Here is a 13,976-nt window from a genome sequence, read left to right on the forward strand (position 1 = left end):
CACCTCCATTCCCCAGACAGGATCTGAAACTTGATCTTCTATCTGAATTACCTAGCATCCAGGGGGCACCTAATACATGATTATTGAGAGGGGAGAAAAAGATCTAATGGTGGGGTGGCGGGGGGAGTGTATCTTCTTTTAGGAAAGGAAAAAAGAAACAAAACTCAGGACCGTCTTGGGCCACAGACACCATGACCCTTGCCTGCCCAACACCAGCCAGGTTTTGTCTCCTCGCCTCTCCCACTAGTCCTACCCATCTCAGTGACGCCTGTTTGGTTTTATGTGTGGTGAATAAGAGAGAGAAACACAAACGGTCTCATCTCCCACCCACACACTTCAGATCTCTTCTCTTTCTAGCCACCTCCGTTTCACCAGCTGTCCCCAGAGGAAAAGTAATTGGAAAGGGGGTGGGGGGGGGCACAAGACGCAAGAAAGGTGAGGTTTGAGGGAGACGGAAGAAAGGGCAGGATCAAGGGAAAACATGGTTCTCGTTCTCTTCAACACATCCAAACCTTGACATTTCCCCTTCGATTACTGTCACTACCCTAGGCCACTGCGAGGGCAGAGGGAATCAAAAGCAGAAAAGACAGTAGAAAACAAAGAACAGTGGTGGCCTGCCTTATGCTTGTCAGCCCACTCAGACAGAGCCATTTGTAGCCCAAAGGAAGTCTCTGCTCCCTGTAACCAGAGAGCCCAGAGCAGGTCATCTGAGGCTGGAGGCCCCAGTGTGCTCCGACAGAGGGAGGGGGAGGGCAGGGTCTCCAAGGCGAGAGAAACAAGGCAGATGGGTGGCCCAGAAAAGGACACACTAAATGGGCTCTGATTTTCTTCACATTTGTTCTGGAATGCAGATACCAAACTGAGCAAAGGGAAAGACTGAGAGAAAACAGAAGCTGACATACCCAAAATCCCATGACTCTGAAGTCCTTCCCTTCTGTGCAAGGATCCTGACATGATGCCCACTTACCGGCTGTGTGACACCAGAAGGGACCAATGCAGGCCCTCTCAGTCCCAGCTTTGGGTGGCTACGCTACCTGAAGTGGACAACAATCCACAGCAGCCCCAGAACTAACTGTGGTCTCATGGCATCAAGAGTGGCTTTAGGAGCCAGGCGTGGTGGCACACGCCTTTAATCCCAGCACTTGGGAGGCAGAGGCAGGCGGGTCGCTGTGAGTTCGAGGCCAGGCTGGTCTACAAAGTGAGTCCAGGACAGCCAAGGCTACACAGAGAAACCCTGTCTTGAAAAAAAAAAAAAAAAAAAAAAGAGTGGCTTTAGGAGGTGCCGCTGTTAGACAGCCACAGGACGCTCTCCCAAATCGCACTGTTCCAAGTAAACAGCTGCCCACTTCAGTTCTGGAAGCTACAGGATTCAGGAAGTTACCTCTTGACTCCAAGATGGAGTAAGGGCAGAAACCAGAAATGAACTGAAATTTCTGGTTCCTGGTGCAAGGTGCCTGGGCAGAGACCCCAGACCACCAGCTCTGGTTAGAAGAGAGACCTCTGGAGTCCTGGCAAGGCATAGAAGAACTACCAGGAGCTACCTCAGGAGAACTGGAGGGCAGCCTAGAAGAGAGAGGGACCAGTCAGGGATAGTAGAGGTGGGAAGAGAGGGACTAAAGGAGTCTGCAAGTGTACCTGAACCTCTTAGCCAACTGAAGAAGCTCCAGCGACCAACAGGACCCAGTAATGCTGTAACGCTGGAGTTTACTAACACCTTCCCAGCCTAGGTTTTCACTTCTGGTGGAGGGCAGTGCGCTGAGCACAATGGTATTGAGCTCTCTCCACAAGACTGCCGGGTAAAGATGCCTGCATCCAAAAATGCCAATGCCCTAGGAGAGCGCTCAGCTGCAGCAGCAGCAGCAGGCGTACTCAGCGGTCCCCCTCCGCTTGCTGCTTTTCCTCTCTCCCCTCCAAGGAGCCGCCAGGCCCCCCACCCCGCCCCCGCCCCGCCCCCGGTGTGCGCTGGGGGACGGGCGGCGGGCTGAGCTGAGCTGAGCTGAGCGGACAGACACAGACGCTGCCACCTGATCCCATTCAGGCGCAGCCAGGCGAGCTCCCGGCATTCTGCGTTTCAGAGCCCCCCGTTCCCCTCAGACCCTGCAGATTTCAGAACTACTAGGGATCGGGGGAGTGGAGGGTAGCCCCTGACCCAAGTCGGAGACAGAGCCTGCCTGAGTGAGTACTGCAGAAGCCAGCTGGGGGAGCTGGTAGAAGCCAGGGTGCAGTGCAAAGGGGATGGGGGCCTGGGCAGTTACAGAAGAGTATCTTGGGGCCTAGTGTCAAGAGAGCTTGGTGGGGTGGCTCCATACCCTCAGGAAGCAGGGAAGGGGGTGAATCTGGCCTATTACCTATAGTGACCAGATCTCTGGGAGAGATCGGGATGCAAGTGAGGGAATGTGGGGCGAGGTGGGGGTGAGCTTGGGTAGTGATGGAGAAAGGAGAATGAAGATAATTCAGAGGCAAGGATGAAAGCTGGTGTGGGGGTGCGGGGGCAGAGAGAGGAGAGTGGGGAAAGCTTGTGCAGGGGAGAGGGATGGAAAGATATTCAATCTCCTAGGCCCTATTGTACTACTTTCTCTGCCCTTTTCTGTTTGGGGACCTGCATGACCTGGGATATACCATGCCCCAAGGCAGGTTAAGTCTCCACATCACTGAGGGGATAGGTCCCAGCAGTCCAGGCGTAGGAACCACTCCTCCAAGAACATGAGTATTAACCCGGTAGTTCTGAGGGGAGAGAGAGAAAGAGATCATTTGGGAGTAGGGTAGACATCTGGGTTAGTTTTCAAAGCTCTGCTGGCGATACCATTTCTTCTTTGGTTCCCTGGAGAAAAGAAAGCAATTTACAAAACTGGGCAGCAGGCTGAGGTAGCTTATTCTGACTAAAATTAGCACTGCTATTCTGATAAGGCTGGCACCCTGACCTGCTGGGGATGGTTAAGGGGACCTCTTTCTCTCCATAGAAAAGACACTGGAGATAGGAAGGCTCTGTTGGCAGCAGCCAGGGCCATCCCTCCAAAGCCATGCACCAAAGGCATGCCTCAAGACCAGAGAATTCCTCCAGGCTCACACTGCTGAGACCCTCTCCACAACAGGCATGCCCTGACCCAGGGAAGACAGGCCTATCTGTTCCAGTAACCAAGTACTACTCTGTACCTGGGCCTGGGGTGGTTTCTCTGGCTGAGTGCCCACATACAGGATACAGGTTTCTTGCTTTCAAATACCTGAATGTCTGTCATGAAGAAAAAAAATTGCCCTGTGCTCTGAAGAGTGATACTAGCTACAGCACAAAATAAGAAATAAAGGCGAGTCAAGCCCAGGCGTATATCACAAGGTAGGGTGCCTGGTGCTCACATCTCAGAAAGTCCTGGAATTGTGGGCAAGAATGAACTAGGCTATATCTGGAGGTAATATGCCGTCTGTCATTGCCAGTGGCCAAAATCCCTGGTGTTCCCATTCCTGGAGAGTGGTGCCTAGGGAATTCCGGTCCTGATGAAAGCCCGTTCCCCTTTGCAGACTTCAGATGGCAATCTGGCTGGCTCCGTAGATCCAAGCCTCATAGACAGTGGATAAAGCCCTGTCAGTAGAACCTACAGGGTACCAGGCAGCAGCCTCACTCCCTGAGGCCAGGAAAAGACCCACTGTAGCTCCCTTTACACTTGGCCTCCTTGGCTGGCTCAGAGTCCTTTGAGAAGTAGAGTGGTTTCAGCAAGTTTAAGAGAGGTAGAAATAGATTGCCTCCTAATTTTCTCTTGGGAAACCATCTGGTCACCAAGTTCTTCAAGAAACTTTGTGTCCTAAAAGGGCCAAGAACTTGACTTTCTCCACAGGAGACCAACCCTCCTCTGCCTCAGAAATCCCCAAAGTTAGGGAGGACCTAGGCCGCCTCTGCTATGCCCTTGGTTGCCCTCTGTGGCCTGACCCATTGCTCTCTCCAAAATAATTATATCTCACGGGTTGGTGGACAAAACCAAAAGATGTGACCTGGAGATAAGGTGAAATGTAAACAGGACATCTTTACACGGAAACGAGTTTAAATGTAATCTGGGATTAACAAGGGAGAGGGGAGGGGGCATAAAAAAGAGAAACTAGAAACCAAGCCCAGAGCCACAGAGCTGCCCTATCCCTCCTGGGACAAGGTGTCCTAGTTCCATGCCCATTCGTATCCTCCTAAGGTTGCAAACCTTCCTCCCCTTCAGAGACAGCAGTGTGAGGGCTGACGATGAGTCTGAACCTGCACTTACACCCCAGGAGTGCAGACGCACACTAACCTGGGGGCAGACATGGCTGCTAAAACTCACTTTCCACCTGAACTGCCAACACATTCTTTCAAAGAAAGCCTGGCTAGAAATCAAGCCCTTCTCTTGCCTCTCTCTCCTCTACTTACCTATATTAAAGGCTCATCTCCTGCTGGAAATTCTCAGCAGAGCAGTCAGAGCCATCACTGTCTTTATCCCCCACCCCCGCCCCTTCCCTTCCATTGCCTTGGCCAACTACCTGTACCAGTCAGCTGATGGAACCGCCTGCTTTCTGGGTGTCTGAGGATGGGATCCACCAAGGCTCCAGGGTTTCAAGTACTTCTTTCTCTGTGGATTTAGTCCCGGGCCCTTAAGGCAAGTGACACAAACAGGAGGGCGCAGAGCTCAGAGGTATGCAGAATTACCAGGCAGGGATGGAAAAAATAATGTTTTCTCAACATTTATTTTATGCCTATGAGTGTTTCTGCCTACATGTGTATCTGTGTGCCATGTGCATACCTTGTACTGCAGAGGCCAGAAGAGAGTGTCAGATCCCCTAGAACTGGAGTTACAGAAAGTTGTGAGCCATCGTGTAGGTGCTAGGAATCAAACCTGCATTCTCTGGAAGAGCAGACAAGGCTTTAAGCACTGAGCCATCTCTCCCACTTGAAAACTCAGTCTTGAGTGAGAGAACACTTACACAGTCTAAGAACAAGGACTTTGAAGACAGGAAAGCAGAAGAGTAGATATGGCCAGATTTGGGGGTGCACACCTTTAATCATGGGGCATAAGAGGCAGAGGCAGGTGGATCTCTGAGTTTGAGGCCATTCTGAACTACAGAGCAAGTTTCAGACCATCCAAAATTACTATAGTAAGGCTAAAATAATAGTGGGGGGGGGCAAGCGTGGTGGCGCATGCCTTTAATCCCAGCACTCGGGAGCCAGAGGCAGGTGGATCGCTGTGAGTTGGAGGCCAGCCTGGTCTACAAAGTGAGTCCAGGACAGCTAACGCTAATACATAGAAACCTTGTCTCGAAAAACCAAAACAACCAAACAAACAAATAGTCGGGGGCGGGGGGTTGCATGAATTCTTGACTGGCCTTTTACTCACTATGTAGCCAAAGATAACCTTGAACTTTTTTCCTTTATTTCTTTTTTAATTAAATTTATTTATTTATACAGTTATGTATACAGCGTTCTGACTAAATGTATGCCTACACATCAGAAGAGGGCACCAGATCATATTACAGATGGTTGTGAGCTACCATGTGGTTGCTGGGAATTGAACTCAGGACCTCTAGAAGAACAGCCAGTGCTCTCAACCTCTGAGCCATCTCTCCAGCCCAACCTTGAACTTATAAGCCTCTTGCCTCCACTTCCTCAGTACTGTAATAACAGGAGTGTGCAGTGTCCTACTCTGCCCAGTTTATTTATAAAAATTTATTTATTTATTATTTATACAGTAGTCTGCCTGCATGTGTGCCTGCATGCCAGAAGAGGGCACCGGTTCTCATTACAAATGGTTGTGAGCCACCATGTAGTTACTGGGAATTGAACTGAGGACCTTTATAAGAGTAGAAGATGCTCTTAACCTCTGAGCCATCATCTCTCCAGCCCCTAAAGTTTTTTTTAAGTAAGTGGATTTGAGTCCCCAGTCTGCTATAACTGCTGTGTGACTATCATAAGTGACCACCACTACTTAGCACCTCCTTTTCCTCACCTGCTTGGTGGGAAATACCTGTGGTGTCAGGAGTTAGTAACATATTAGGCTTGCAGTACTAATCCAAGATGAAGAAGGTGAGGGCTTGGCTGGTTCTGAGTTTATTCTCATGGGACTCAGGACCACCCCTTGGTTCAAAGAGTCAGATAAGGAGTCCTGGAAGAGAGAAAATCTTGGACTGAGACTTGTGTGTCCGGAGCCACATGCTATTTCTCAGGCCAGACAACTGTAGAGCTAGATTCAAATGGCTATGAGACAAAGACAAGTTAGATACGGTCGGAGAGGTAAACACACAGGGCTCAAGAAACAAAATGGCTATAGTCTGAGTGCTGGACACATCCCAGACCTGTAATTCCACCCAAGACAAGGTTATCTGGGCAGTGAGAAGACAGGGTCTTGGTGATGGGAGGTGGAACTCGATCTGCTCTGGCATCTCTCTTCACCCCACTCACTTAAGCTCTCTTTTGCACCAGTCCTGCTAAGCCTGGAGTGCACGTCCTCTGTCCACTGCAAACCTGTCTGTTTCCTTTCTCTGCCAGGCTTTTCGGGAACACTGGCCCTGCTACCGGAGCCCCAGGACCCCCCATGAGTGCTGGTGAAGGAAGTGCCGGATAGTGAGGCCCTGGCTGGTCCAGGAGTGAGCACTCCGCCATGCCACCTCTCCTCCAGCGCCTGCAGCAGTCCACCAAGATGATGAGCCGCAGGAAAGTCCTGCTGTTGGTGCTAGGGTGTAGCGCCATAAGCCTCCTCATCCACCAGGGGTCGCAGCTCAGCTGGTAAGTGGGTAGACCTTAGTGAGGGGGTATGGCCCATCAGAGGTACTGTAGTCCAAAGCAACCTAAAGGCTTCTCTGGGCTTCCCTCCTCCCTGCCTGTACTACAAAAGCACTTTCCATCCTCTAGAGAGCGGTTCTCAACCTTCCTAACGCTGCGACCCTCCTGTTGTGGTGTCCTCCAATCATAAAAGTATTTTCGTTGCTACTTTATAGTGTTGCTACAGTTACAAATTTTAATGTAAATGTTTCCCAAGGGGTCATGACCCACGGGTTGAGAACCCCTGCTCTAGAGCCAGCCGGGCAAGGACTGGGCTTTGTGGGCAAAATTGAGCAAATCGCTCAGTCACAGACTTAACTAGTTAGCTAAGATCTGAATCAAACCTGAGACTTTCCTACAGCACCACAGCTAAATACATCCTCAATGGAATCATTTTGTGTTGTTTTGTTCCTTAGAGAGAGAGCCTCCAGTTGGGGATTTAGCTCAGTGGTAAAGGACTTGTTTAGCAAGCACAAGGCCTCAGCTCTGAGGCGGTGAAGGGGGCGGGACACTCACTTTTTACTCCCCACCCTCCCTCTTTTTTTTTTTTTTCTTCTGAAGACATTGTTTTTCTATGTAGCCCTAGCCGTCCCAGAACTCATTCTGTAGACCAGAGAACTTGAGATCTGCCTCCATCTGCCTCTGTAGTACTGGAACTAAAGGCGTGAACTGCCGCCACACTGCCTCCGCCTCTGCTACCACCACCACCGCCTCCCACAACAACAACCAGCTTTGCAGCCCTTTTAAAGCTCCCTTTTGCAATCAAAAGTCTCCTCCTGAAACTGCTATGTAGACTAGGTTGGCCTCAAACTCACAGAAATTGGCCTGCCTTTGCCTCCCTAGTGCTGGGATTAAAGGCGCGCACCGATTACCCCTGCTAGGCACCAAGTTTTTGAAGAGCTAGAGATCAAATTCATTGCTAGGCAAGCATTTCACCAACTGAGCTAGCTTCTAAGTCTTGCAAACAACTTATTAGGCCATTACTTGGGACACAGTCCCTCATTTCTGGGCTTACATCCTCATCTATAAAATGTGTGACCTTCTTGTCATCCTGACAAGACCATGCGATGAGAATTAGCCTCTGTTCCTGACTCCCTGTGCAAACCCACCAAATCCCTGCACCTTTCGAGGTGTCAGTTTCCTCAATATTCCACACACTTCCCAGAGACTAGTATAAATATACCCATTGTCACTTGAAAAATGATTTTTCTGGTCTTATAAATGATTTCTGTATAGACATTATCCTAAGATCAAACCAGCTACACATAAGAAATCTCTGTGTGCCAGGCATGGTGGCACATGCCTTTAATCCCAGCACTCAGGAGGCAGAAGCAGGCTGATGGCTGTGAGTTTGAGGCCAGCCTGGTCTACAAAGTGAGTCTAGGACAGCCGGGGCTACACAGAGAAACCTTGTCTCGAAAAACAAAACAAAATGAAGCAAAACCAAAAAAACAAGAAATCCCTGTGTTCTAAAGCTGCTTAGAGCTACCCTTATCACTTACTGCTTAAGACAGTGCAGAAGAATCAAAGCCTGTCTGGATCTGATAACTAACCAGTAAGCCCAAACATCCTTGTTTCAGGATCTGAGGACAGAAGTCAAAGTGCCACAAGGGCTACTCTTAAGTTTAGAACAATACCTAGCACAAAGCATAAGCTCAAGAAATGCACACATTAATGAGTGGCTCTCCAAAGACCTTAATAGAAAGGTTAACAAGAACAATAAATGTGCTGCTGTGAAATCCAATATTACCTCCAAAAATGATGAACCAGTTAAAGAGCAGAAACAAGAAAGAAGATACAGAACAAGATTTGGTGACTGAGTTGGCTCCAGAGTCTCCTCAGATCCTCAGTTTCTATGCATGTATAGTAAGATCCCTCAAGTGTCTCTAAGGGTCTTTGTCCTTTACACTATTTCTGCATTTAAAAATAACCTTAGAACAGGCAGTGGTGGCGCAACCCTTAATCCCAGCACTCAGGAGGCAGAGGCAGGTGGATTTCTATTAGTTTGAGGCCAACCTGGTCTACAGAGCGAGTTCCAGGACACTCAGGGCTACAGAGACACAGAGAAACCCTGTCTCAAAAAAATTTTTTTTACCTGAGATAGAAACAGGCATAGTGATGCACATATTTAATCTCAGCACTACAGGAGCTGAAGCAAGACAGATCTTTTTATATTCAAGGCCAGCCTGGTCTACATAGCAAGTTCCAAGACAGCCAGGACTATAGTGACAATCTGTCTAAAACAACAACAAAGAATTTTTGTTTGTTTGTTTTTTGAGACAGGGTTTATTCTGTGTAGCCTTGACTGTCCTGGACTCATTTTGTAGACCAGGCTGACCTTGAACTCACAGCAATCCACCTGTCTCTGTCTCCCAAGTGCTGGGATTAAAGGTGTGCACCCCCACCACCCCCACCGCCCCCCGGCAAGAAAGAATTTTTAACCCTAAAAGTTGTAAGAGAAGCCAGGTGCTGGCGATGCACGTCTATAGATCCAGCACTCAGAAGGCTGAGACAGGAATGTCACAAACTCAAAACCAGACTGAGTAGCACAGCTAGGGAAGGCTTGTCTGGGCTACAGAGTAACTTTGCTTTAAAAACAAACAAACAAAACAAAAACGTCATGGAGATGGGTCAGCAGGTAAAACTGTTTCCAAACAAGCCAGAAGACTTTGTTCCAACCACAGACCCCCAAAGGAAAGACCAGGTGTAATGACTCACATCTTTAATCCCAGAATTCTTTTCCCTGTTTCTAAGACAAGGTACCTCTTATGTACTCCTGGCTGTCCTGGAACTCACTATGTATACCGGAATGGCCTCTAAGTCAGAGATCAGCCAGCCTCTGCCTCTAGAGTGCTGGAATCAAAGCGTGTGCCACCTCCTGGCTAATCCCAGAACTTTTTTTTTAATCTATAATTTGTTTTTATGTTCACTATTGTTTTGCCTGCGTTTATCTCTGTATGAGGGTGTCAGGAGCCCTGGTCTGGAGTGACAGACAGGTGTGAGCTGCCATGTGAATGTTGAAATTTGAACCCGGACCCTCTGGAAGAGTAGTCAGCGCTCCCAACTACTGAGCCATCTCTCCAGCTCCAAATCCCATTAAGGAGAAATGGGAGGTGGAGACAGGAGAACCAGCCAGAAGGGCACAGTCCAACTAGCATGGCCTACTCAGTACAGAGACAGAAACAAGAGGCTCTTAGTTTCAGCAAGGTGGGAATAAAGAATCAATTCCAAAAACCTGTCCTCTCATCTCCACATGCATGCCATGGCACGTGTGTACCCGCACATGCATACACTCTAAATAAATAAAAACACAAAAACTTAGCAGCCGAAAACAACAAACATTTATTCTCTTTCCATTTCTGTGAATTATGAATCCAAACATCGCTGAGAACTCCTGAGTCCAGGTCTTCTGCAGGGTTTCGGTCAAGGTGTCAGCGGTTATACAGTCTTTTCTGAAGGATTTACTAAAAGAGATCTGGAAAGGTTCACTCAAGTAGCTTGGCAGTCTTCAGGTCTCCAAACAGGCTGAGGGACCCAGTTTTCAGTTTCTTCAGGATTGTCATCATGTGGCCTCTAACTGCCCACGGTCTGCCTGCCTCCTTTTAGTATAAATTATTCTGGAGAGAGTGACAGAAAGACAAGCAGCCTTTCCCTGCTATACATACAGAGACAATACCTTATCATTTCTACCCTATTTTATTGCACAGGGAACATCAGTTAAGTCCAGTCCCACTCAATGAAAAGATGATACATATACGGGTGCCCTATCAGGAAATCAGCATGGGTATCGGGGTCCCCTTCCTCTCATTTTTAACAGGGTTACTGGCTGGCCCACGATTCACTATGTAGACCACACTTACCTCGAACTCATCTTGATCCACCCAGCTCTGCCTCCCAAGTGCTAGGATTAAAGGTGTGTGCCACCACACTGCGTGGTTTACCGCACCCACTCACCCCTTTATTTGCATGCAGTGCCATCTGAGCCCAATAGAGGGCATTGGATCCTCTGTGATTGGAGTTACAAACAATTATGGCAAGCCAGAAATTGAACCTGGGTCCTCTTGAAGGGCAGCCAATGTTCTTAACAAATGGGCACTTCCCCCCACCCCCACCCCGGCGTCCCGCCCCTGTGGGGCTCATCTTAAAGGCTACCTGGCACCTGGTGTCTGTTATCATAGGAGTAAAGAGCAGACTGGTCCACTCTTGCATACTGACCACATCCGTTGCTAAAACTCAAGCTGCACCCTCGCATTTCCTCTCCTCACCGGCCCTGGGCTTTGCAGGTACCCCAAGTTGTTCCCTCTGAGCTGCCCGCCTCTGCGAGAGTCGCCACCCCGTGCCAAGCACATGGCTGTGGCCTTCCTGAAGACTCACAAGACAGCTGGTACCACAGTGCAGAACATCCTGTTCCGTTTCGCAGAGCGCCACAACCTCACCGTGGCCCTGCCTCACCCGAGCTGCGAGCACCAGTTCTGCTACCCACGCAACTTCTCAGCGCACTTCGTGCACCCGGCCACGCGGCCCCCACACATGCTGGCCAGCCACCTACGCTTCGACCGTGCGGAACTCGAGCGCCTCATGCCTCCCAACACGGTCTACGTCACCATCCTGCGTGAACCCGCAGCCATGTTCGAGTCACTCTTCAGCTATTACAACCAGTACTGCCCGGCCTTCCGGCGCGTGCCCAACGCGTCGCTCGAGGCCTTCCTGCGCGCCCCCGAGGCCTACTACCGTCCAGGTGAGCACTTCGCCATGTTTGCTCACAACACGTTGGCCTACGACCTGGGAGGCGACAACGAGCGCAGCCCTCGCGACGACGCAGCCTACCTGGCGGGCCTCATCCGCCAGGTGGAGGAGGTCTTCTCGCTCGTCATGATCGCAGAGTACTTCGACGAGTCACTCGTGCTGCTGCGACGTCTGCTGGCCTGGGACTTGGACGATGTGCTCTATGCCAAGCTCAACGCGCGCGCAGCCACCTCGCGCCTGGCCACCATCCCCGAGGCGCTGGCACGGGCCGCGCGCACTTGGAACGCACTGGACGCCGGCCTCTACGACCATTTCAACGCCACCTTCTGGCGCCGCGTGGCGCGCGCTGGGCGCGCATGCGTGGAGCGCGAGGCGCGCGAGCTGCGCGAGGCCCGCCAGCGGCTGCTGCGCCGTTGCTTTGGCAACGAGCCGGTGCTGCGACCCGCCGCCCAGATTCGCACCAAGCAGCTGCAGCCGTGGCAGCCTAGCCGCAAAGTGGACATCATGGGCTATGACTTGCCCAGCGGCGGCGCCGGTCCTACCACAGAGGCCTGCCTCAAGCTTGCTATGCCCGAGGTGCAATATTCGAACTATTTGTTGAGGAAGCAGAAGCGCCGCGGTGGTGTGCGGTCCAGGCCAGACCCTGTCCTGGATAATCCTCCCCCTCGACCCATCCGGGCACTGCCCCGTATCCCCCAGGGCACCTGAGTTCCGCCTGCCTCCCGAAACCCAGGTATTGCTCCATTAGGGCCCTTTGATTCCCCGTGGGCTTGAGCCCTGTGTTCAAATGGAGGTGCATCTGCATCTGAGCCTGCCACCCTAGTGTCGCCTGAACCCTACTTTCTGGGGTGGCATTGATGGGCCACCCACTCCTCCTTCCCAACTGGTTGGTGACTTTAACAAGAATCCAAGGGCGTTTTAGTACTGCCCACCCTGCCTTTTTCTGGGGACTGAGCACCCCACCTGTCTTTAGCGGGGGCTGAGCCCCCACGTGTGTGAAGTGGATGACCACAATCCCCAGAGAAGGGACTAAGTCCTGGGGAAACCCTGTGCTTTCTGTCAGCACCTGGGCTTTTGTTCTTCCCAGGACTGCAGAGGTCCCTACTGTCTTCCAGGTTCTACCTTCCCTGCACCTAAGCTGCTCCCACACCCGGAACCAAGGGTTCTTGGGCTGGGCTTTTTGTTTTAGTGGTTCTTCTTCTTCTCCTCCTCCTCTTCTTTCTCCTCTTCCTCCTCCTCCCCTCTTCTTCCTCCTTTCTTTTTAATAAAACAACTTTAAATTATGGAGACTGTGTATAAGTTATTGAAAGCCAGAATCCCCAGGTTTAAGGATGAGGCAGATCTTCGGAAAATGCTGTGGCTAGACCCAGACTTGATTAAGCTTCCTGCTGCCCCTTCCAAAAGCCCGCAACCTTCCTCAGTCCTTCCACCTGGCATACCACAGGGACCATAGCCACCTGAGCCCCACATTTCCCTGGCATGAAGTTTGGGGATGCAGATGAACAAGGGACAGGGCCTCTATCCTCAAGGAGCTCCTAGGGAACAGTGAGTCAGAAGCAAGCCTAGAGCCACGGCAGGCTGGGGGCAGAATCACCTTCAGGTAAGGGATGCTTAAGTGAGATTTGACCTCCCCCCACAAGGAAATATGACTTGAATAATGATCAGTCCCAGTCCCTGCCCCCAATTTTCCTTAGCACAGATACACTGTACTTTTAAATTTTGTTGTTTTTCAGGATAGGGTTTCTCTGTGTAGCCCTGGCAGTTCTGGATGCACTCTGTAGACCAGGCTGGCCTTGAACTCAAAGATCCACCTGCCTCTGCCTCCCGAGTGCTGGGGCTAAAGGTGTGCACTTGAACTTTTAGATAAAATCTCCCTTAAAGAATAGCAGAGAGCTGGGGCTCGAGAGATGGCTCAGAGGTTAAGAGCACTGTCTGCTCTTCAGAGGTCCTGAGTTCAATTCCCAGCAACCACATGGTGGCTCACAACCATCTATAATGTGATATCATGCCCTCTTCTGGCCTGTAGATGTACATGTAGACCATTGTATACATAATAATAAAAAAAAAAATAGCAGAGAGCCAAGTGTGGCACTGCACTCCTTAAATCCCAGCACTCAGGAGGCAGAGGCAGGAGGATCCACGTGAGCTCAAGGCCAGCCTGACCTAAAAAGCAAGTCTAGGACAGCCAGGGCTGTTACACAGAGAAACCTTGTCTTGAAAAAAAAAAAAAAGAAAATAGAAATTACTATCAGGGGGTTGGAGAAATGGCTCAGATGTTAAGAGCACCAGCTACTCTTCCAAAGGTCCTGAGTTCAATTCCCAGCAACCACATGGTGGCTCACAACCATCTATAATGAGATCTGGTGCCCTCCTCTGGTGTGCAGGTGAACACACAGGCGCAATATTGTACATAATAAATGATTAAAAAAGAATAAAAAAAGGAAAGAAATTACTATCAGGGTTT

The 13,976-nt window shown here is 50.3% G+C and overlaps 1 protein-coding gene across 1 annotated transcript; it reads left to right on the top strand.

The window, feature by feature from the left end:
• Window positions 1-1,949: 1,949 nt before the first annotated feature.
• Window positions 1,950-12,694, top strand: Gal3st3 (galactose-3-O-sulfotransferase 3). Its single transcript, XM_051145879.1, has 3 exons — window positions 1,950-2,175; window positions 6,494-6,730; window positions 11,050-12,694. The coding sequence occupies exons 2-3, from the start codon at window positions 6,606-6,608 to the stop codon at window positions 12,218-12,220; spliced, it is 1,296 nt and encodes a 431-aa protein (XP_051001836.1). The 5' UTR covers window positions 1,950-2,175; window positions 6,494-6,605; the 3' UTR covers window positions 12,221-12,694.
• The last annotated feature ends 1,282 nt before the right edge of the window (window positions 12,695-13,976 follow it).

Source organism: Acomys russatus, chromosome 5 (genome assembly GCF_903995435.1).
Source record: "Acomys russatus chromosome 5, mAcoRus1.1, whole genome shotgun sequence".
In the NCBI taxonomy this organism is placed as follows: Eukaryota; Metazoa; Chordata; class Mammalia; order Rodentia; family Muridae; genus Acomys; species Acomys russatus.

What these genes read in the sequence shown, in the direction of transcription:
- Gal3st3 (XM_051145879.1), top strand. Translation starts at nt 6,606, where the DNA reads ATGCCACCTCTCCTCCAGCGCCTGCAGCAGTCCACCAAGATGATGAGC. An exon ending in CAGGGGTCGCAGCTCAGCTG is followed by an intron (nt 6,731 to 11,049) that starts GTAAGTGGGTAG and finishes TGGGCTTTGCAG; the next exon opens with GTACCCCAAGTTGTTCCCTC.